At 38.1% G+C, this 25,612-nt stretch overlaps 1 protein-coding gene across 7 annotated transcripts in view; it reads left to right on the plus strand.

The window, feature by feature from the left end:
* TLN2 (talin 2) overlaps positions 1-25,612 on the plus strand; it is a 410,032-nt gene that overhangs the window by 229,275 nt on the left and 155,145 nt on the right. For all 7 annotated transcript variants that reach the window (XM_081049585.1, XM_081049591.1, XM_081049589.1 and 4 more), the window contains 2 exons: positions 11,123-11,186; positions 12,185-12,289. In XM_081049585.1, the coding sequence (XP_080905711.1) occupies positions 11,123-11,186; positions 12,185-12,289 (169 nt within the window). The remainder of the gene's footprint in view (positions 1-11,122; positions 11,187-12,184; positions 12,290-25,612) is intronic.

Consider the following 25,612-nt stretch of genomic DNA (forward strand, 5'->3'; position numbering starts at 1 on the left):
GATGGAGAAAATAGGTGCAAAAGGTACACACACAGAACCAGGGAGATCTAGAAGCCAGAAAACAGCCAGATCTCCCAAATCCAGTCTGATGTGCTTTATATCATGACACTGTTCGTCAGGTTATCTCCAGAGAGTCCCAGAAAGGGACATTTTATGGGAGCACGAACTATAAACAACACAATCCAGTGATCATATATACACTTTATGCTCTTTTGTGTTCAGAAAGTGTCTGTAGAGAGCATGCCATGTGGTGTTCTTTAACTCATGGAGGACTTTGTATATGTGTTCTTTTGTGCCAGGGATAGGGAAGATACAAGGAGATATTATATAGAATATCTTTGCTGTTGTTGAGACTGCAGTCTGTTTGGCAAATAAACATGAAATTGCTATTATGGGGAGCCAGAACTTGGCTCTGATTTCCATAATGTCTAACCTTTATATTTTGAATGCAGGGTGGTCTACTTAGGATTCCAAAAGTTTCAGTGCAGGCTGTGAGGACTACAGTAAATTGTTTCTAGAAAGGTGGCAGGAGTGCAAGGAACAATGTTGATCAAAGAATTTAACAAAATAGAAGGCACATCAAGTAAAGAAAGATTGGCTCTTAAAACAGCAACAACAAAACCTATCATAATAATGACTAACTTCAGACCCCTTGCAAACATGGTGGGGAACTTTAAGAAGTGATTAGAGCCATAGCCTTCTGTGGTCTGTACTGTGTCAGAGAAGATTAGATGTACTGATAAAATTTAGACCTTAAATCAAGTCTATGTGATAAAATTGAAGATAGCTCTAGGTGGTGGGTATAGGATGTTCACTGTATAATTCTTTCAACATTGTGTGTGTGTGAGAGTTTCATAATAAAATGTTGGGGAAAGATTGGTAGCCTAAAATCATGGAAAGATATTGTATAACTTCCAAACCAGTGGGGGGTGGGGAGTGAAGAAGAGACACAAGCAACTTGACCAATACAGTAGGAGATGTGCAGGGTGGATTATGGAAACAACGCAAGCAAAAGTATGGCAAGTAGAAGGTACAAAATAAGAAATAAGTTATGCTTCTAAATATATTAGGCATCATAGCAAATACAGTCGATCCTTGAACAACACGGGTTTGAACTGCACAAAGCCACTCATACGCAGTTTTTTCTCAACAAATACAGTCAGCTCTTTGTATCTGTGTGTTACACATCTGTGCATTCAACCAACCTAGGATCAAAAACAGTATTTTCCCATTCCCAACCATGGATCATACGGTTTTCAATCTGTAGTTAGTTGAATCTGGGGATTGAAGGCCAACTGTAGTTAAGTTTTTGGGCATTCAGAATTACACGCGGATTTTTGACTGCATGAGATCGGCACCTCTATCACTTGTGTTGTTCAAGGGTCAACAGTATAAGTAAATCAAATGTAACAGTTAGTAGCCAGAAGTTCTCATTTTGGATGGCATTTTTTAAAAGTCCAGCTCTATACTATTTCTAAAAGACACACTTAAATTTAAGGACAGCAGATAGTTTAAAGGCATAGAAAATGATGCACCAGGGAAATAGTTAAGTAAAAGCTAGAGAAGCTACATTTCATGTCACACAAAACGGGTTTGTAAGGAACCAAACTTAAGTAGAGGCAACGAAGGTCATTATAAAGCTAGAAGGAGTAACTCACCAGGGTGATATATTAATTGTGAACCTGTATGCACCTAACATTACCTTAAAAATATACAAAAGAAAAATAGAAAGTATTACAAGGAGAATTTTAGATATACAATTGTAGTCGAATAACTTAACATACCTCCCTCAGGGAGTGATAAGTAGAACACGATCCAAATAGAAGAAAGAAACTATTTTAATCAAGAGAAGGTAATGACATAGAATTCATAGAATCAACAAAACCAAAACCTGCTGCTTTGAAAAAATTAATAACATATGTAACTATTTGGTAAGTATGATCAAGAAAAACAAGAGAAGAAAAATGCAAAAAATAACTGTCATTAGTAATGACACTGGGGCAGAACTTCAGATAAAGAGATTTTAATAATAGACTGAAAATGAGAACTTGAAACCAAAAATACTGAAAACCTAGATAAAATGGATAATTAGAAAATCTGGATAGACCTATAATCTTGAAAGAAATTGCCCTATCAGTTGAAAATATACCAATCGAAAAACAACAAAACAAAATCTATGCCCCGGTTACTTCAGATAATATGGATATCTCAATAAAGCTACTAAAAAAGTTAATATGCATTAGTCAAGGATCAAGAATGACCAAGGCTTACTGAAGATACACAGAAGATTCACACAACTATCCCAATTTCTTACAAAGCTATAACAATGAAAACACTGTATTACTGATGTAGGGTGGTACAAGAGTTCTAAGGGTTGATAAACCTAGCTTACAGTTAAAATATTAGGTGAAATATATTACCAAATTAAGAGTGAAGCTCCAGACTGGAAGAAGAAATTTGCGTTTTTGCAATGCATACTACAAAGAACAAATTAATATTCAGAAAATATTAAAAAGGAAAGAAACATCTTCCTAGAAAAAGATCACCCAGGAGAGCAATAGGCACCTTAGAGAAGAGGAAATTCAACTTTCTTATAAAGAAAGATATGGAAAAATATTCAGCCCCAAAAGCAATTCAAAATGCAAAATCAATAAAGATATAGCCTTTCATGTCCAGCAGGTGGGCACAAATTTAAATGCATGAAAACACCAAAGTGCTTTACAGAAAAAACAAGACGTTTCAGAATATGAATCTGTTGAATTTAAAAATAACAAAGAGAAACAGACTATATTGTTTATAGATACAAGGAGATGTAGGAACATAAAATATTCATGAAAACTAACTTCAGGAAAGCGACTGCCATTAGGGAGAGAAAGAAGGGGGCTATGGGACTTGAGCTAAATCTGTAATAGCTATTTCTTTAAAAACAAAGAGAGAGGTAGCAGTCACACAGCAAACATGACAACGTGGTAACATGTTTTTATCCTTGATGATAGGTATACAAATTATGAAGTATATGCTTTCCTGTATGTTTCACATGTTTCCACAGTTAACATTTTTTTGAAAAAGATAGTTGCAATAGTCTGTGCGTGAGATGATAAAAGCTCGTATTCACTTGAGGTCGTGTAGGTAACATGTGGCAAAGGCAAAATTAATAGGCATTGGCGGTCACACAAACAGGTTCCATGACTCTGGCTGCTGCAGGAATGAACGGGCCAGCGGTGGAAGGGAAAGCAAGTAGGTGACAAGCAAAGAAGGAAACTTCCCATCCTAGATTACCGGAGCCCCCTCGTCCTGTTTGCATATTCCTCAGAAGTATTTTCCTGAGAAAACAGTGCAACACAGGGTAGGAATCTCTGTGGAGGAAGAATTTAAAGTGGACTTGGAAAATTTCCCCCTCAAACTCCAGATAATTCTCCTGTCAGCAAGCAAAGCTTTTGACACAGTAGGAGGTCTTAAGTCAGTTTTTCTCTAGGCATCTGTTCAAACATATATTCCTCCTTCAGAGTTGGTCGTCTGTTGTGCTTTTGTCAGAATAATTTGGCTGTAGATTCTGTTTTCAAACTAACAGTGAAGCAGACATTTCCGCTTTTATTCTTCGCCAGCTCTAGCTCACCTCCTATTCCTCACCGCTACCCACCCTTGAGTTTCTTTATTTGCTTCCATCCTGGGCTCTAGAGCTCCTCTGCATCTGGGGAGATGGTGACCATTCAGTGGGCCTCCTAGACCAGCCTCCTATGGTTGGTCCCGACAGCCCCAAATACTTTCAAACCAGGAGCCTCTGAATTTATCCTGCCCTCAGCTACCTGCGAGCCTCTGCGGATTCCTGCCCTAGGGCATCGGGCTGGTTCAGGGGTACAGAACCGCTGTGTGTCTGAGATTGGTCCTCAAACCCTTTCCCGTGCTTTTCCCATGCCATCTTCGCTCTCTACTTCTTCCTACCCTAAGCATTTACCAACTCAACCAATGCTTCCTTCCACCTGTGTCATCACCTCTCTTAACCAGGATTTAGCCAATACTCGCTCAATGCTGCCGACACCGTCATCTTTGAGTCTGGATTCAAATCCAAGTTCTCTAACTTCAGCGCACATCAGAATCATCTAGAGGGCTTATTAAAACACACTGCTGGGCCTCACCTCCAGAGCCTCTTATTCAGTGGGCTTGGGGGGAGGACTGAAAATTGGCACTTCTAACACGCTCCCCGGTGCTGCTAATACTGCTGGTCCTGAGACCACACTGCGTGATATCAAATTTGAGATGTTACTGTCAGTCGTGTGGTGATTCAACATAAAGATGGGACTGGGGAAACCTGGGCATTCCAGTGTCCTTAGGGTGACATTGTCCTTGTCCCATCTCTGTAACTTCCCTCCCTCTCATTCCTCCCCTGTGCTGGGTGGACATTGCACCTCTTTGTGTGCTCGCATTGATACCTTCACTCCTTAGGAATTGTTTGCAGTTCATACGAACAGTAATACTACATAGGAATCCTGTCTCCTTTTCAGGTGATAAAACCAGCTTAGGGAGGTAGTGACTGGCCCACGGTCATGCAGCTCCTTAGTGGCAGCTCTGGGACAGATGAGAAGCAATTCACATTTCCCCAAGTCATAGCTGCCTTCCATGCTCTTGCATACTTATTGCCGGACCAGCGAATGTCTTTAGGACACCTCTTTTGGAATTACTTGTAGAAGGAGCTTAAATTTTATACAAGAAAATGAGGTTTTAGTGAACACCTAGATTTGAATCCAGACCTGTTCCCCCAAATGTGTTTATTAAATTCCCCTCCCTTCATTCAATAGCTTTGGGCATTTCTGACAAATTGCCGTCATCATGATTAGTATCATTATCTGATTAGGTATTTCTGTTATTTGACTCCTCTGAAGATTCTGAAATCCTGATCACATGGTATATCTTTTGACTAACGGGTGACCCGGAGGGACTGGGATTTGAGTGGCTAAAGCATGGTCTCGGGGGCCTGTGAGCAACGTACTTAGCATCACTGAGCCTCAAGTTCCCTGTATAAAATGGGATATTTTCTTCCAAGGGCTTTTGTCAGAATTGAATTAGTCTGTACATACACGTAAAGCACCTGAAACAGTGTTTGACTTTTAATACATGGCAGCTGTTAACAGTGGAAACCCTCTGTCAACATGGTTTTGACTGTGGGTTGGATAATCCCAGAAGTCATTTAAAGTACAGAATCCATGGTATCTACCTCTCTAAAACCCTATATGTTAACTTGCAACGTAGGCACTCATTTGCCAGTCTTTTGATTCAGAACCAAATTTTCTTCTTTGGGAGGCTTCTCCTAGTTGGGGTTCTGTATTGTTTTTCTTGTGTGAACCGTATCATCTAGGAGAGAATGTAAAGGCAATCGTGAAGCAATCTGAAGACAGAATATTTGTAGTTTTACGAGTTTTCTTCTTTTCAGTGTTTTACAGTTGTCTCACATATCTAATTTAACAAATTAGATATATCTAATTTTGTAAATATGTACCTTTCGGAAGCTTTCACTAGCTCCCTTTTTGTACTATTTTAGCAGTTTAGGGGCTGTGTTGATTTAGTCCATAACCATATGGTATGTAGCCAGCAGCAAGACCGGAGAACAAATACAGCTACCTTGGCCAGAGTAGTAGTGGGGGCTCATGAGAGAAGAGTCTGTTGACTGCAAAGCTTCAACCTTTCAGGCATCTTAGTAAGAAGAGCTTTGAAGAGCCTGCCATCTTCGTGAGGGGAGAATCTATTATTACTGCACTCAGAAAAGGTTGCGTTTAAAAAGCTGGCAGTAGCGTTTGCAGGAGGCGTGAGGTCTAAATGCAGTCCTTATAGACGGCTGTGCTTTTAGGGTGGGAATACCTAAGGACGCAGTGGGAGGGACTTTGCTTGGCCGCTTTGCTTAATTAGAAAAATTTCAATCAGGTTTGACAATCGGCCCATTTTCTCAGAGAAGGCTGACAGATTTCATTTGTGTGCATGTCCCAGATGCTTAGGAGCCTTCCAAACTCGGGTTTGGTAATCAAAACAACAACTGAGCTGGAACTGCTGCACCGCTGCCTGGCAGGCGGCGATGACAGGCTGCCTGCCCCCTCCAGCTCTGTGCTGACACCGTGCACTTGGCGGATTTACTCGGGGAAAATACACGCCGCCCTTGCGCACACACTCACTTCATATTTTAAAATACCTTACATAAACTCCCCCATACTGTTGACTCTTGCAACATCAGGGGTAGCACCCCTAGTGGAAGCTTCTGGAAGTTGTTTTTGGTACCTTCTAAACAAGGAAAGATTCAGTACCTACTGAAGAAGGGCAAGGTTCGTTTGCAGAGTTTAAATTGAGGGCAGCTTATTGCTGCACAGAACTTTCTTGCCATAAATGCCCAGCGTATTATTCTACCTTTGCCTGGCCCCTGGACATCATCTGGTGTTCTCCTAGTACCAGTCATTGTTCTGAGGCTCTTTTTTTGGGTGATTTTGGTAACCTTCACCAGGTCCCTCTTTGTTGACGGCGCAGGAGCTACTGTCCAGAGGCCCATGGCAGGGGCCTGCTCCTGGTGCTGCAGCACTGTCGTTAAGTGTGTTCCTGGGGAAAGCCTGCAATAGCTGTGTGATTGGTGCATCTGCTCTTGGTCTGGGAGGCCAGAAGCTCCCTGCTACTAACAAGTCCTGTGACGTTAGCTAAGTCACCTTACCTCATGGTGACTCAGCTTCTTTTGTGACATGCGTACCTTACAGATCTTGCAATCATTCATTTTTGTCCACTAAGTTGCTTATAGTCATAGCCTCTGAGGTCCTGCCACCTGGATATTTCTTAGATCCCTCCTGCTGACGGACTTGGGGGCCGAGTGTTCTGCTGGTGCTCAGACCTAGCTCTCTGAATGCCAGGAAAGATACTTAAAGCTTTTGTCTACAGGTGGTTTGCAAATTGACCAGGCATCATTATTCAAGTCTGCATGTAGCTAGAACCTGGACCTACCCTGCCCCTCCCTCCTTCTTTTTTCGGGGGCATTTTAAGGAAGCTCCCAGTCGGCATGTCATTTCATCTGTAAGTACTTCAATGTGTTTCTTCTTCCAAAAAAAAAAAAATAATAATAATAGTTTTTATAAAACATACAACAGCAAATCGATCCTAACACCCAACAAAATTAGCAATAATTATTTAATATTCATCTTTAATGGTCATCTAATACCCAGTGTCCCTGAAATTTTCCCCCACTGCCTAAAAAATGTCATATAATACTTGGTTCAGGATCCAAAAAAAAGCCTACGTATTATATTTGGTTATGTTTGGTTTTTTTTAAAACAATCAGACTATTGAGATATCATTCACATACCATACAACTCACCCATTGAAAGTGTACAATTCAATGCTTTTAGTATATTCACAAGATTGTGAACGCTCACTACAATGTAATTTGAGAACATTTTTGTACGTCCGAAAATAAATCTGTCCGTTAGCAGTTGCTTCTCGGTTCCCCCATTCCCATCCCCAGCCTTTGCCACCACTAATCTTTTCTGTCTGTACAGATTTGCCTATTCTGGACATTTCATATAAATGGAATCATATAATTTGTGGTCTTATATTATTGGCTTCTTTCACTTAGGGCAGGCTTTCCATGTTGGAGCATGTATCATACTTAATTCCTTTTTTCCAAATAATGTTCCATTGTATGAATGAAGCATATTTTATCTATTTATCTGTTGATGGACTTTTGAGTTGTTTCCACCTTTTGGCTATTATAATACTACTATGAACAATCATATGTAAATGTTTATATGTGGATGTATGTTTCCATTTTTATTGCGTATATACCTAGGAGTAGAATTGCTGTCTTGAGCGACTACCAAATTATTTTCCACAACAGCTGAACCATTTTACATTCCTACCAGCAATGTATGAGGGTTCCAACTTCAGACCCTCCCCATCACCTATTATCACCTGTCTTTTTTATTATATTCATCCTAGTGGATTTGCAGTGGTATCACACTGTGGTTTTTCTTTGTATTTCCGTGGTGGCTACCTATATTGACCGTATTTTCATGTGCATTTGGCCATTTGTGTATCTTCTTTGGAGAAAAATCTATTCAGATCCTTTCTCTATTTTTTCAGTTGGATTGTGTTTTTATTATTTACTTGTAAACATTTTGATATATTCTGGATACAAGTCCCTTATCAATTATATCATTTCCAAATATTTCCTTCTGTGGGTTGCTTTTGCACTTCCTGGATGGCATTATTTGCATTTCAAAGTATGTAATTTTGATGTAGTCCAATTTATTCTTTTTTTTTTAAATACATGTGTTGTATCTAAATACTGTATTAATCTAGATTGTATCTAAAAAGTCTTTGCCTAACCCAAGGTCATAAAGATTTACTCCTATATTTTCTTCTAAGAGTTTTATAGTTTTAGCTCTTAAGTTTAGGTCTGTGATCCATTGAGTTAATTTTGTGTATGGCTTGAGGAAGGAGGTTTCAATTTCTTTGTTTTACCTGTGGATATCCATTTCCTGGATTGTTTTACCTGTGGGTATCCAAATGGTCTCAGCACCATTTGTTAAAAAGACTATTTTCCCCCCATTGAAGTATCTTGGCACCCTTGTTGAAAATCTATTATGGTGACAAAGGGTCACTAGACTTATATGGTGATCACGTCGTAAGATACATAAATGTGAAATCACTATGTTGTACACCAAAACTAATATAACATTGTATGCCAACTATAATTTTTTTAAAACAAGAAAATTAATTGACTGTAAAGTTCAGGGTTAATTTTTGGAATCTCAATCATATCCCATTGACCCAGATGTCTGTGCTGATGTCAGGACTACACTGTCTTTGTCACTATAACGTTGTACTCTCTGTTTCTTAAAACTCGATTAATCTGGAACTTTCATTTCCACCACCAAGCCATTTATTTGTGAGGGTCCTGGGTTATTTTTATACAATGGCCCATGTTGGGATTTGGCTGATTGTATCCTGGAGGTATTATCTTGCCATGTTCTTTTTTCTTTTTGTAAACTCATGTTTAGATCTGGAGTCTTAATTAAATTCAAATTCGATTATATATTTGCTTATTCTTTATTTATTGCAAAGAATACTTCCTGGAGGCTGCTGTATACTTCCTGTTGCATCAGTCACGAGGCATGTTGTCTGGTTATCCCACTTTTGTTAATATTAAAATTGGTCAGTGGGGTTTGATCAGATTGACTCATGTATTATGAAGTTCCCCATTGACATGGCACTTACTGGTTTTAGCAGCCACTCATACTTATTTTGATCTATTGCTGATTTCATTAAGAGTTGTAAAATGATGGTTTTGGACTTCTATTATTCCTTCTGCACTTACTAGCTTTGTTTCTTTCCCTTTCTTTATCAGTTTGCAGTATGAGTTGGTGCCCTCGCAACTTCTTAAGGTGACCAATGATTGTTTTAAAGATCTTTATGGATTTTAATAGGTCTGTGTTTTTTACTCATTGCGGTGATCATTCCTTCTCATGCTCAAATTGCCCCATCAGGCATGGGGATGTGAGTGAAGGAGTAGATGTTTCGTGAATGGCCATGAATTACAATTGTTGAAGCTGGATGGTGGGTTCATTACACTGTTCTCTCTTTTTTTCCATTAGGTTTCAAAAATTGCACTATTTTTGGCCAATGGTTATTTCTTGGTGTTGGCTCTAGTCATTTTGATAGCTTCCTTGATCTCAGGCCTAAGAAGCCCAAAAACATTTTATGCATTTCCTGCCCCAGAGCTACACGCAGTCATTTCTGATTTCTTTAGTGGGAATGGTATTTGAAGACCACCTGGTCAAAGTGCTGGCGGTGCTTATGACCACCAGGTTGTGCTTGCTCTTAGCTCCCTAAAAGGACACAGCTAGAAATTATGTTTTTTAGAAAAAGAAAAATGAATCAGATATGCAGGTCAGTATTTCCAATTCAAATGAAAGATTGTAGGGTTTTAACTTTTTTTGCTTTAGATATGGTTTCACTTACATGTGGAATCTAAAAACAAAACAAAGAAAAACAGACTCATAGAAACGGAGGCCAAAAGGATGGTTACCAGAAGAGAGAGAGGGGGGAATGGGTGAAAAGGGGAAGGAGAATATAGTCAATAATATTGTGAGAAGCTTACACGGTGACAGATGAGTACTAGAATTAGCGGGGTGATCACATTGTAACATATAAAAATGTCAAATCACTATACTATACACCTGAAACTAATATAACCAACATAAGATCGTATGCCAACTATACTTAAAATAAACTTTAAAATATATTTTTATCTCTTTTATGCTAAAAATCTTGCTTACTAACAACTAACATAATTACTCACTTTATCCTAATTACATATAACATTTATCATATTACTTATGAAATATCCTAATTTTAGTGTGTGTGTGTGTGTGTGTGTGTGTGTGTGTAGGAGAGGGAGGGAGAGTACTGGTTTTAAAATAATAATATCCATATTTAACAAGTCTATGGTTTATTTACTCTTTAAGATAGATCTTACTAGGGATATATAGTGAAGAGACAGTTTTTCATGTTATTTGAAATAATTTTTCTCTTCATAGTTATTATGCTGTCAACTTGATATACTATTAAGTTCATTTGTTTTGGTTCACTTTCAATTTTTAGTTGTTGCTTTCCCCCTCTTTGTGATTTCATGTGGTTCTAAGGTGAAAAGTATAATGCAAGGAATATTTACCGAGCTTTAGTTTTCATCCTCGTTTCCTTCTCCCTGTTTTTCCCGTGCTCCCATAGAGAATTTTTTTTGCTAATACTAAGTATTCCTTCTATTGTTTTAAAAATATATGTTAATAATATAAAATGAAAAATATTCCCTTTCTTACAAAGGATAGCATACAGTACGTTCTGGTGCCCTTTGTGGTCACTTTACAATATATCCTGGAAATTCTCATTTAACTTTGTTAGCTTGGCCCTTTTTATCAGACTGGTTTTATATTTGTGTCCTATTTAAGTGCATTATGGGATGTGGCAGTTTGTTATTAATTATACCAGAAAATACTGGGAGAGTTAGTGACTTAACTGTGAGTTTTACGGAAAGTCTTTTCTTTCCATCTCATCATAGAACATGATAAATGCCTTACCTCTTTTCCTTTCTCTCTCTCAGTCTAAAGGAATTCCTGCCCAAAGAATACATCAAGCAGAGAGGAGCTGAAAAGAGAATATTTCAGGTATTGGGAATGTAAATTTATTATTCTCCTCACTCTCTGTCCTCATTTATTAGTATGAGAGGGACCTCTGCATATGATAATTTTATACCCCATGCATGTACTCTGCTTATATAATAAATGATTAGTGACTCAAGAGTAAAGAAGCTGACAGTTCTACTTTGGGCAGATTTATTATCTTAATCCTTACCTTATTACTAAAGGTTACTTAGCCCTTCTGAGAAAAATGCATACATTTAATTTCAAAGGCATTATCTTGGTAGCATTGAAACATGGCAATTTGCCATTAAAATGCACTGGAGAAGCTACAAGTTGCTGCTATGTCCTGAGATGTGTTTCTTTTGAAACTAGAATTTGAGAACTAATACTTTTTAAAAATCCAGGTATATTCTGAAAGTCAGAGTTGTATATATTCTAGGCAAGTAGTAAGAAAAGCCCTATCATCGACTTCGCTATGAAACCATCATGCTGATAAATTGAAAATATCAAAGTCATCTTTGGTGTTGACATGTAAATGTAAGTTGCCATAAATTTCATGTGTATAAAGCATATCTTTTTTTACCTGGTATTATTTCCAAGTGCTGTGATGCCCAGGCGTTTGTATAGCCTGTTACTTTGGATGGATGTTGGCATGACCTGTCTCCTGGACAAGAACATTTTTCTGGCTCTCATTCAAAGTGTTGGTTCTGAACCTTTTGGGACATGAAGTCCTTTGAAAATCAGATTACAGTTGTGGACCCTGTTCCTGCCACCCTACACATGCATGAATTGGTGCATGTAGTTGTAAAACCTGTAGGGATTGGCCTGAAATTCTAGTTAAGAAGCCCTACGTTAGAGCTTTCTGTCCGTGGGAACATGTGTCATGGAGCCATCTCCCACCCGAATGCCACTTACTGATCAGTCGTGGCCATTATATATGCACCACATGTAGTAATTGTCTCTCACCAAATCCACCTGCTGGCCCAGTGCAATAACTGGTCCCACTACCATCACTTTGGCAGGAGCACAAGAACTGTGGAGAGATGAGTGAAATAGAAGCCAAGGTCAAGTACGTCAAACTTGCTCGGTCCCTCCGGACATATGGTGTGTCCTTCTTCCTGGTGAAGGTGAGTTGGGACAGTGGACAGAGTGTTTGCTGCTCCCACCTCTTTTTCTTTCGTGCAAGTGTTTGCTGTTAAGGTTGGTTGGTTGTTCCTAGACCTAGTATTTGCAGATGTAACATCTGGACGATGCGGGCCCGAGTTTAGCTGTGGAACAGACATGACGTGTGTCAGTTGTGAGACTAGTGAGTGAGCCTGGCTGCCCAGAGGCCTCCAAGCGACTGTGTCTTGGCTTGGCTCGCTGACACTGCTCTAAAGCCACTGCAGGGGTGTGTCTCCTCTTACTCGTTACGACTTTCCCCTGAGAATGTTTCGCTCAAGACTATCAAGAGTGCCCTGGACTAAGTGAAGGTTGTTGACCACTGCAAACTAAACTGAATTCCCGTGGTAAATATGGAACTTACTTTGTGTACTTGTAGAGGGGTCTTGAGATTTCGATGGTATTTAAACCTGTTTTCATCATAATTGTTTGATTTCCTACTATAAGGAAAAAGGTGGGTCTTTTAAACTCGTGAATTTCAGAGAGAGACCCTTGAAAGATATGTTCTTAAGTTGACTGAGCTCCCTTTCTCCTTGGCACATCCTGAGCTCACATACTCTATTTCAGTCCATCTTTTTTTTTTTTTTTCAAATAGGTCTCAGTTTTACACCAGAATATGTCAGGCCCTTGCAAATGAAGAAAACATAGCTGGATCACTTCGTTTTTAGGGAAGATAATTTATAAGTTGAGTTTCTTATATTTAGTGGGAGTTTTAACCTATCATTGAATTTTTAAATGGTGCGAATGCCTTCTAGGTTATAATGACTCCACTTCCCAGTACAATAGTTATAGTAACCTTTGGTAAGTAAATGTATGCCAGACATTTCTCATTTAAATCTATCAGCAATACAACAGAACTATCACTATTAACTGCTTTTTTTTTTTTAAATTAGTTTCAGGTGTACCAAACAATGTACTAGTTATACCGTCCTTTTAAAAATTATGAAACGGAAACCCTGGAGTCATAAGGACACCGTTTCGTAAGGACTTGAATTCAGGTCTCTCTGATTCCAAAGCCTGGGTTCCCAACCACTGGGCTGTGCTCCCTTAACTAAGGTGACCTTATTTGACCTGCTTTCACCTTCCTAACTCCCCACCCCCACCATGAGCACATGGTAAGATCTACTTGTTTAAGAAGAACTTGTTTTTATTCATTATTCTGAGGGGTAATAGGTGGCAGCTAAGGTCCCATACCTCCTAAGGACAGAGATTGAACAAATTTTCAGCATGTCCACTGATATTGGCATCACTTTCCATCTATTTTGAGATTTTGTGTGTGTGTCATCTTTCATGTATGAAATTCATTTCTTGTGTTCACATCATTTTCCACTAATGTCATCAGACTTCAGAGTGAGTTTCAGTGATGTACATACAAGGTCAGTAAATGTAGGAAAATAAATAGCACACAATAAACTGCATGTAATTAGAAAGGAAGAGAAACTGAACAGCAAGTTGCAGGGGAAAAAAATTTGTTCTCCAAAGACAGTTTAGCACATGAAAAAAAAAAAAATCTGTCCATGTCCAGTAGGATTAATTGGAGGTAAAGCACAGATCTTCTGGTTATTGCAGCAGGGTCTTGAAGATTTGGTCAGATGAAGACTGTTCTGTTATAAAAGTATTTAAGGCAAAATAAGAAAGTAATAGAAATTTCCTTCTTTCTTCCCTCTGTTTCTTCTCTCTCTCTCTCTCTCTTTTTTCTCTTTATCTCTCTCTCTCTCTCTCTCTCTCTCTCTCTCTCTCTCTCTCTCTCTCTGTCTCTCCCCGTCTCTCTCTCTCTCTCAATAACATCTCTTGGAAAAGAAGTCAAGGAGGTAGGCAGCACTGACAACTTTCGTATACATATGAGAGACCAGAATTTTGGTTTTCATTAATTTTATTTTCTGTCCCATAAATGAAAGTGAAAATACTGCTTACTTTAATGTTTTGGTTCAATGGTCCTATTTAGTATACATTTTATTTTTAAATTGAAATTAATGTTTACTTGACCATTGTTTGCCCTGCTTTCAAAGCAATACAACTAAGAATTCAGAAATAATTCAGGAATAGTGAAGCCACTACTGCAAACAGTATGGAGATTCCTCAAAAAATTAAAAATAGAACTATATGATCCAGAGTTTCCACTTTTGGATGTTTATCTAAAGGAAATTAAATCACTACCTCAAAGAGATATTTATACCCTCATGTTCATTACAGCATTATTCACAATAGCCAAGGTATGGAAACAACCAATGTGTCCATGATGAACAAATAAAGAAAATGTGTGTGTGTGTGTGTGTGTGTGTGTGTGTGTGTACGTACATGCAGTGTAATATTATTCTTCAGCCATAAAAAAGAAGGAAGACCTGCCATTTGCAATAATATGGATGGATCTTGAGGGCATTACACTAAGTGCAATAAGTCAGACAAAGACACATACCGTATGATCCCACTTGCAAGTGGAAGTTTTAAAAGCTGAAATCATAGAAACATAGTACACCGGCGGTTGCGCAGGACCAGGGTGGGGGAAATGAGATGTTGGTCGGAGGGCACAAACTTGTCAGAGGAATGGGTTCTGGAGATCGAATGCACCTCATGGTGACAATAGTGAACAATACTGTATTATATACTGGAAAGTTGTTAAGAGAGTAAAGCTTAAATGTTCTCAACATAACAAAAAATGGTAATTATGTGAGGTGAAAGATACAACCTCACTGTAGTAATAATTTTGCAATATATACATATATCAAATCATTATATTGTACACCTTAAACTTCCACAATGTTGTATGTCGATTATATTTCAGTAAAGCTGGAAAAAAAATAGGGCATCATATGATCACTTTATGTAAAGCCACTAAGGTGTTTGATAAAGTTTAGCACCCACTCATTATAAAAATGTCTTTAAAATGCTGGAATACAAATGTGCTTCTTCAACGTGACAGAGTATTTCAAACCTGTTATCAATATCCTACTTAATAAAGAAATGCTAGAGAGAAACCTATAAAAATTGGGATCAGAACAAGTGACCCTTTAACATATTACCCTTCAGCATTGTTTTGGAAGTTCATGAAAATGCAGTAAGATATATTTAAAAAAATTTTTTTAAATATAACTTTAGGAAATGAAGGAACAAAATTATGTATTGCTATGATTGTTTATCTTATAACAAGATACATGGAATCATTTTTTCTAATTATTTGAAATAATAAGTTCACAGGAAGTTGTGAAAATAATGCAGGGAATCAAAAAGGTAGATATTAACAAGTGTGGGTGAAGACCTAGAGAAATTGGAGCCTTCATATACTGCTGGTGGAAATGTAAAATGGTGCAGCCACTTTAGAAAAGTCTGAAAGTTCCTCAAACGATTGAACATATGCCACATGACCTAGCAATTCCACTCCTAGGTATGTATACCCAAGAAAATTCAAGGCATATGTTTACAGAAAAGACTGTACATAAATGTTCATAGCAGTATTTAGTGCAAAGGTGGAAACAACCCAGATTTTCATCAGCTGATGAGTAGATTAACAAAACATGGTACACTCATACAGTGCAGTATTATTCAGCCATAAGAAGAAGTGCAGTGTACTGATAGACGCCACAGGATGGATAAACTGTAAACGTTATGCTAAGTGACAGAACTCATCACAAAATATGGTATATTGTATGATTCCATTGACATGAAATGCCCAGAACAGGCAAATCTATAGAGACAGATGGTTATTTAGGAGTGGGGTCAGGTGGATGGGGAGAGGAGAGTGGTAGCTAAAGATACAGGATTTTTTGTTTGTTTGAACTGATGAAATGTTCTAAAGTTGTGGTAATAGTTGTACATAACTATAAATATACCAAAATTCATTGATTCATGCACTTTAACTGGGTGCATTCTATGGTGTGCGAATTATATTTCAGTAAAGGTGTCTTTAAAAATACAGAGAAGTTTCCTGTAATTTTAATCAAGTTTCCCCCAATGGTAACTGTAGTACCGTATCACAATCAGGAAATCTACTTTGTACAATCCACAGACCTTACTCAGACTTCATGTTTTACATGTACTCACTTGTGTGTGTTCTGTGCAGTTTTATTACACATAGATTCATGTAACCACCACCATAACAAAATACAGAACTCCATTCCGTCATCACAAGTATCTGTGGTGCTACCCTGTAATGGCCATACCCACCTACTGCTGCCTGCTTTTCCACACCTCCTACTCCCTTTCCCTGGTCCTTCACCCTTGGCAACTACTGATCTTTTGTCCATCTCAATTTTATTTCAAGAATGCTCTATAAATAGAATCATGCAATATGTAACCTTTTGAGATTGACTTTAGTATAATTCCTTTGAGATCCATCCAAGTCATAATGTACATCAATTGTCCATCCCTGTTTATTGCTGAATCATATTCCCTGGCGTGAATATACCACAGTTTGTTTAACCATTTATCACTGAAGAACGTTCAGGTTGTTTCCAGTGTGGGCTTATTGGGGGTTGTTTCCAGTGTGGGGCTCTTATGAATGATAGCCCCAATCTTCTATGAACATTCGTGTACAGATTTGGATGTGAATGTAAGTGTTCATTTTTTTGGGTTAGTGCCCAGGAGTACAATTGTTAGGCTATATGAGAAGACATGTTTAACTATAAAAGAAACTGCCGGAGATGGAAAAAAAAAATGGCGGCGTGAGGTGAGCCTCTGTAACGCTCCCCTGGAATTTACAACGAATCGGACAACAATAACTCCACAAAGGACTCCTTGCACAGCAGACAGGCAAGTCGAAGAGGCCGACTACTGAATTCACCTCCAGGTGGGTGAATCGCGCGAGCGGGGGAGGAGGGAGAGGAGAAGTGCGGAGACGGAGCCGCGCGGGCACAGGACACAGACCTAGCTCAGTGCTCGGAGCCCGCTGCGCCCGGATCTTGCGCAGCTGCTGCGGGAGAGGGAAGGACTCGGACTGCTAGGGCTCCGCTTACGGCCCACAGGGCTGAGGGGGCAGCATACAAAACCGCTGAACCCAACGCTCGCTCACGGCAGACCTCAGAGCAAAGACTGAGGGAAGAGGGCTGAAATCGGTGGTTTAAGCCCTCACTGCCGAGCGGAGAACGGAAGCCCTAGGCACGGAGACTAGCCGCCCCCTCCCTACCCTCCCAGAGCTCGCCCCGCCCCCACCTGCCCGGTGCTAGAAGCGATAAAGTAGCAGTGTCGGATCAAAGGACAGAATATTTGCTGCTCTGAGAACTGTGGACTGCAGACACAGATTCGCAGCTCAACTAGTTCCGGCAAAGGGGAGGGAGCTGTGGAAGCAGGACTGGCTGTGGTGGTGGTCGCCGCCATTGCTCTGGGCCACCTCTCACAACTCACCCCGCCCCTGGCCCCACCTATCTGGGCGGATCCCTGCAGGAGTAAACAGAACTGCTGAAACAAACGGGCCCTGAATCTGGTGCAGAAAGAGCTTTGGAACTCCAAAAGCTCTTCGCATACCTATCAACCTGTTGCAGAAGACACTCCTGTAGATGTCTAGGAAGAGAAATAGTAAATCAGTGATTGCCATGAATAACCAAGGCAACAAGATAGCTCAGAAAGAAAGTGAAAAGTCTCCAGAAAAGGAACTTAGAGATATGGACCTTTGTGATTTAAATGACAGAGAATTCAAGATCGCAATTCTGAAAAAGCTGAACGAGATGCAAGAAAACACAGAAAGGCAGTTTAATGAACTCAGAAACACAATCAAAGAACACCATGAGCATTTTACAAAAGAGATTGAAATCTTGAAAAAGAACCAAATAGAATTTCTGGAGATTAAGAACTCAATAGAAGAAATTAACAATAAAATATCCAGCTTAGGTAGTAGAGTTGACCAGATGGAGGAAAGAATCAGTGACATCGAAGATAGGAACCTGGAATTTACACAGAGGGAAGAAGAAAGAGACTTGAGACTTAAAAGAAATGAAAGAACTCTACAAGAACTTTCTGACTCCATCAGAAAGAGCAATATAAGAATAATGGGCATACCAGAAGGAGAAGAAAGAGGGAAGGGAACAGAGAATATATTCAAACAAATCGTCGATGAGAACTTCCCAAACTTGTGGACAGAACTGGATCCTCGAATCCAAGAAGCAAATAGAACACCTAATTACCTCAATCCCAACAGGCCTTCACCAAGGCACATTGTATTGAAGCTGTCTAAAATCAATGACAAAGAAAGAATCCTCAAGGCAGCCAGGGAAAAGAAGACGGTAACTTACAAAGGAAAGCCCATTAGATTATCATCAGATTTTTCAGCAGAAACTCTACAAGCTAGGAGGGAATGGAACCAAATATTCAAACTATTGAAAGAGAGAAATCATGAGCCAAGAATAATATATCCAGCAAAGATCTCCTTTAGATATGAAGGAGGAATAAAGACCTTTCCAGACATCCAGAAGCTGAGGGAATTTTCTAATACACGACCTGCACTACAAGAAATACTAAAGGAGGCTATTAGACCACCATCAACAGGGACAACTTGTGGCAACCAAAACATAAAAAGGGGGAGCGTAAAGGCCTGAACTGGAATATGGGAATAGAGAAAGTAAGCATACTGAAGAAACTGGAATACTCTAAATATCAAACTTTCTTTTACATAAACTCAAGGGTAACCACTCAAAAAACATCCAAATCTGAAATATATACTGTAATAAAAGAAGAAACAGAGGGAAACATCATAGAATACCACCACACAGAAATAACAGACAACAACAAAAAGGCAAAGAAACAATGGAGACACAGCCTTACCAGAAAACTAAAGACAGAATGACAGGAAATCCTCACATATCAATAATCACCCTAAATGTAAATGGACTGAACTCACCAATAAAGAGACACAGAGTAGCAGATTGGATCAAAAAACTAAACCCAACCATATGCTGCCTACAAGAGACACATCTCAGCTACAAGGACAAGCATAGACTCAAAGTGAAAGGGTGGAAATTGACACTTCAAGCAAATGGTACCCAGAAAAAATCAGGTGTAGCCATAATGATTTCCGATGAAACAGACTTCAGGGTGAAAAAGATAACAAGAGACAAAGATGGACATTTCATAATGGTAAAGGGGACTATACAACAAGAAGACATAACAGTCATCAATATTTATGCCCCCAATCAGGGAGCACCGAAATATACCAAGCAACTACTAACAGAACTAAAGGGAGAAATTGACCAAAACACAATTATACTAGGGGACTTAAATACATCATTGACAGCTATGGATAGATCATCCAAACAGAAGATAAATAACGAAATCGCAGCCCTAAATGACACATTAGAGGAATTGGACATAATTGACATATATAGAGCACTTCATCCTAAAACATCAGACTATACATTCTTTTCTAGTGTACATGGAACATTCTCAAGGATAGACCATATATTGGGACACAAAATCAGCCTCAGCAAATTTAAGAAGATTGAAATCATACCAAGCATATTCTCTGATCACAAAGCTTTGAAATTGGATATCAACTGCAAAAAGAAAGCAGGAAAAAACACAAATACATGGAGATTAAACAACATACTTTTAAAGAACGACTGGGTCAAAGAAGAAATTAGAGGAGAGCTCAAAAGATACATAGAAACAAATGACAAAGAAAATACATCCTACCAAAATTTTTGGGATGCCGCGAAAGCAGTTTTAAGAGGGAAATTTATATCATTACAGGCCTATCTCAAGAAACAAGAAAAATCCCAAATAAATAACCTCATGTTACACCTTAAAAAACTAGAAAAAGAAGAACAAGCGAAACCCAAGGTCAGCAGAAGAAAGGAAATAACAAAAATCAGAGCAGAACTAAATGAAATAGAGAACAAAAAGACAATAGAAAAAATTAATGTGACAAAAAGCTGGTTCTTTGAAAAGATTAACAAAATCGACAAACCCTTGGCTAGACTCACTAAGATAAAAAGAGAGAAGACACTAATTAACAAAATCAGAAATGAAAAAGGGGAAGTTATCACGGACACCACAGAAATACAAAGGATTATCCAAGAATACTATGAAGGACTATATGCCACCAAATTTAATAACTTAGAAGAAATGGACAAGTTCTTAGAAACATATAGCCTTCCAAGGCTGAATCATGAAGAACTGGAAAATCTTAACAGGCCGATCACCAGTAAGGAAATTGAATCAGTCATCAAAAACCTTCCCAAAATCAAAAGTCCTGGACCAGATGGCTTCACCAGTGAATTCTACCAAACCTTCAAAGAGGATCTAATACCAATCCTGCTCAAACTCTTCCAAAAAATTGAAGAAGAGTCAGTACTCCCTAACTCATTTTATGAGGCCAACATTACCCTGATACCAAAACCTGGTAAGGACAACACAAAAAAAGAAAACTACAGACCTATATCTCTGATGAATACAGATGCTAAAATCCTAAACAAAATTCTAGCAAATCGAATACAACAATGCATTAAAAAGATTATTCATCACGACCAAGTGGGGTTCATCCCCGGGGCACAAGGATGGTTCAACATTCGCAAATCCATCAATGTGATACATCACATAAACAAAATAAAGGACAAAAATCATATGATTCTATCAATTGATGCAGAAAAAGCATTTGATAAGATACAACATCCATTTATGATTAAAACACTTACTAAAATTGGTATAGAAGGAAAATACCTCAACATAATAAAGGCCATATACGACAAGCCCTCAGCTAACCTCATAATTAATGGGGAAAAGCTGAAGCCCTTTGCTCTACGTTTAGGAACACGACAAGGTTGTCCCCTATCACCTCTGCTTTTCAACATAGTGTTGGAAGTCCTCGCCAGAGCTATCAGGCAAGAGAAAGAAATAAAAGGCATCCAAATTGGGAATGAAGAAGTTAAATTGTCACTCTTTGCAGATGACATGATGCTATACATAGAAAACCCTAAAGACTCCACCAAAAAGCTATTAGAAACAATCAATGAATATAGTAAAGTTGCTGGCTACAAAATCAACGTACAAAAGTCCATTGCTTTCCTATATACCAACAATGAAATCTCAGAAAAAGAGATAGAAAAAACAATTCCTTTTGCAATTGCAGCAAAAAGAATAAAATACCTAGGAATAAACTTAACCAAGGATGTGAAGGATTTATATGCTGAAAACTATAAGACATTTTTGAAAGAAATTGAAGAAGACACAAAGAAATGGAAAGACATTCCGTGCTCATGGATTGGAAGAATCAACATAGTTAAAATGGCCATATTACCCAAAGCCATATACAGATTTAATGCAATCCCCATTAAAATCCCAATGGCATTTTTTAAAGAAATAGAACAAAAAATCATCAGATTTGTTTGGAACCACAAAAGACCCCGAATAGCCAAAGCAATATTAAAAAAAAAGAACAATACTGGAGGTATCACACTCCCTGATTTTTCCTTGTACTACAGGGCTACAATAATCAAAACAGCTTGGTATTGGCGGAAAAACAGACACATAGACCAATGGAATAGAATTGAGAACCCAGAAATAAAACCATATAAATATGGACAGATAATTTTTGACAAAGAAGCTAAAAACATACGATGGAGGAAAGACAGCCTCTTCAATAAATGGTGCTGGCAGAATTGGATAGCTACGTGTAAAAGAATGAAACTGGACTGCTATCTGTCACCATGTACCAAAATTAATTCAAAATGGATCAAAGACTTAAGCATAAGACCTGACACAATAAACTGCATCGAAGAAAACATAGGTACTAAACTTATGGATCTTGGGTTCAAAGAGCATTTTATGAATTTGACTCCAAAGGCAATGGAAGTAAAAACTAAAATAAACAAATGGGATTATATGAAATTGAAAAGCTTCTGCACAGCAAAAGAAACTATTGACAAAATAATGAGGCAACCAACTGAATGGGAGAAGATTTTCGCAAACAGTTCCTCTGATAAGGGGCTAATATCCAAAATATACAAGGAACTCATGAAACTCAACAACAAAAAAACAAACAACCCAATTGAAAAATGGACAGAGGACCTGAAGAGACATTTCTCCAAAGAGGATATACAAATGGCAAATAGACATATGAAAAAATGCTCAACATCGCTAATCATCAGAGAAATGCAAATGAAAACCACAATGAGATATCACCTCACCCCAGTCAGAATGGCTTTCATCAACAAAACAAATAGTAACAAGTGTTGGAGAGGCTGTGGAGAAAAAGGAACTCTCATACACTGTTGGTGGGAATGCAGACTGGTGCAGCCGCTATGGAAGGCAGCGTGGAGGTTCCTCAAGAAATTACGAATAGAATTACCATATGACCCAGCAATCGCTCTCCTGGGTATCTACCCCAAAAATATAAAAGCATTTCTCTATAGAGACACGTGTACGCCAATGTTCATTGCAGCTTTGTTTACGGTGGCCAAGACATGGAAACAACCAAAATGTCCTTCGATAGATGAATGGATAAAGAAGTTGTGGTACATATACACAATGGAATACTATTCGGCGTTAAGGAAAGATGATATAGGAACATTTGTGACAACATGGATGGATCTCGAGAGAATAATGCTAAGTGAAACAAGTCAGACAGAAAAAGCAGAGAACCCTATGATTTCACTGATATGTGGTATATAAACCAAAAAGAACAAGACAAACAAATGAGAAACAAAAACTCATAGACACAGACAATAATTTAGTGGTTACCAGAGGGTAAGGGGGTGGGGGGTGGGTGATGAGGGTAAAGGGGATCAAATATATGGTGATGGAAGGAGAACTGACTCTGGGTGGTGAACACACAATGGGATTTATAGACGATATAATACAGAATTGTACACCTGAAATCTATGTAAATTTACTAACAATTATCACCCCAATAAAATTAATTAAAAAAAAAAAAAAAAAAGAAACTGCCAAACTATTTTCCAGAGTGACTTACCATTTTACATATCAGCAGTGTATGAATAATCCAATTTCTTGTTCTCTGCATTTGGTGAATCATTTCTTTTTAATTTTAGCCATGCTGATAGGTGTTTAGTAATATTTTATTATAGTTTTAATTTGCATTTCCCTAAAGGCTAATGATTTTGATCTTTTCATGTGCTTATTTGTCCTCTGTATATCCTGTTCAATGAAATGTCTGTTCACGATTTTTGCCAATTTTCTAATTAGATTTTTTTGAGAATTCTTTATGTATTCTAGGCCTGTCTATTGTTAGATGTAGTTTGCACATATTTTCTCCTAGTTAGTAGTTCTATTTTCATCCTCTTAACTAGGTTTTTCACAGCACTAACATTCTTAATTTTGATGAAAGGTGTTTTATCAATTTTTCTTTCTATGGATCTTATTTGTTATGTCTAAGAACTTCTTTTCTAGGCTTCAAAGATTTTCTCGTATGTTTTCTTCTAAATGGTTTATTTTTAAGTTAAATTTATTTGGGTGACATTGATTAATAAAATTATATAGGTTTTAAGTATACAATTTTATAATACATCATCTATATATTGCATAGTGTGTTCACCATCCAGAGTCAGATCTCCTTCTGTCACCATATATTTGACCCCCTTGACCCTCTTTTATGTTTGGGACCATGATGCATTTTGAGTAGTTTTGCATAAGATGTGAAGTTTAAGGTCAGGGTTCATTTTTGGCCTATGGATGTCCAATTGCTGCAGCACTGTTTATTGAAAGAACTATCCTTTCTCCAGTAGATTATTTTTGTATCATTGTCAAAATACAGTTGAACACATTTGTGTGGATCTATTTCAGAGTTATCTTCTGTTCCATTGATTTATGTGTCTATCACTTTAGCTATATAGTAATGTTTAACATCAAGTTGAGTGATTGTCTTCACTTTTTTCTCTTTTTTTTCGAAATTGTTTTAGCCCTTTTAGGTCCTTTTCCTTTCCATATACACTTTAGAACAGGGGTGTCCAAACTGTTTTCAACGTTTTTCACCAAGGGCCATATGCGGTCAAATACACAAACAGCCGGGCCACTCACTCGAGGTGAAGTACATATTGCCTCACCTGGTTTATTTAAGTAAACTAAATATATTTTTGGAATTTGCTGCGGGCCAATAAACAATGGGTCGCGGTCCGCAGTTGGCCCGTGGGCCGCAGTTTGGACAGCCCTGCTTTAGAACAACTTTGTTTATATCAGCAAAATACCTTCCTGGGATTTTGATAGGAAGCGCTTTAAGCTAATAGATCAGCTGGAGGAGAATTGATATGTTTACTATGTTGAGTTTTTCAATCCACGAATTAGGTCCTCTTTGATTTTTTTATTAGATCCTCTTTGATATTTTTCGTATTAGATACCTCTTTGATTTTTTTCATCAATATTTTGTAATTTTCAGTCTGCAGATCCCTGTACATGTCACAACAACAGGCACAGTCATTTTGATTTTTAGCGTTATTTTAAAATTCAGTAAATCAGTCAAGTAAATTGACAAGACATATATCAACAGCATTGGTGTGTGTGTAGTGTGTATAAATCACAACTACTTAGAATACATGATCAAAAGAGATCACATGCAGAATAGCACATACACAGAAATTGTATGCTGAAGGGATAATAAGTTTTTTAAAGGCTTAAGTAACAAAGATCTCAGATCCCCAACCTGAACATTGCATTCAATTGTGAAGGAGATTCACTGGCATAATTTAGGAAATAAAAGTTGTTTTATCTTCTCATTGACTACTTTTATTAGCTTCTATTAGAAATTCTAAATTAATTGATGAAATGATCATTTACTACATATTTAAATACTGATAATGAAATTCAATCATACAACATGGGTTTGACATTAGTCATAGATATTCATAGAGAACTGGTTTGATATTTTTATAGGTGCTTCCATCATATTTTCTTCTATATCTACGCACATTTTGAGTGTTATATCTTTTGTTGTTATAATGGAAAGTGCTCAGGTGCTGGGAGTCAGGAAGATCGGCCGAGAATCCGGGATGGCAGTATACACCTATGTGAGAAATAGCAGAAATGTGAATGGCCTTGAGAGACATACCGAGCCTCCCTAGACCTCAGTTTCTTCATCTGAAAATGGGAGTGGTAATTTCTTACAGGACTCTAATGAAGATTAAGTGAGCTATGTACCTAAATAAGGGTAGTAACTGAAACTAAGGATATTTGATAAATGTTAAGTTAGCCAAGCCTGTTAACTCCTCCCACATCTTCCTAATCCATGGCTCCTGAGTCCTCCCAACTTTTATTTGGCTTGTGGTGTCTGTGATGTAGAGCAGGGGGTCACAAACTTCTTCAGTAAAGGGATCAACAGTAAAAATCTTAGGCTTTGCCAGTCATACCATTCAGTT

The sequence above is a fragment of the Rhinolophus hipposideros genome (genome assembly GCF_964194185.1).
Source record: "Rhinolophus hipposideros genome assembly, chromosome: 5".
In the NCBI taxonomy this organism is placed as follows: Eukaryota; Metazoa; Chordata; class Mammalia; order Chiroptera; family Rhinolophidae; genus Rhinolophus; species Rhinolophus hipposideros.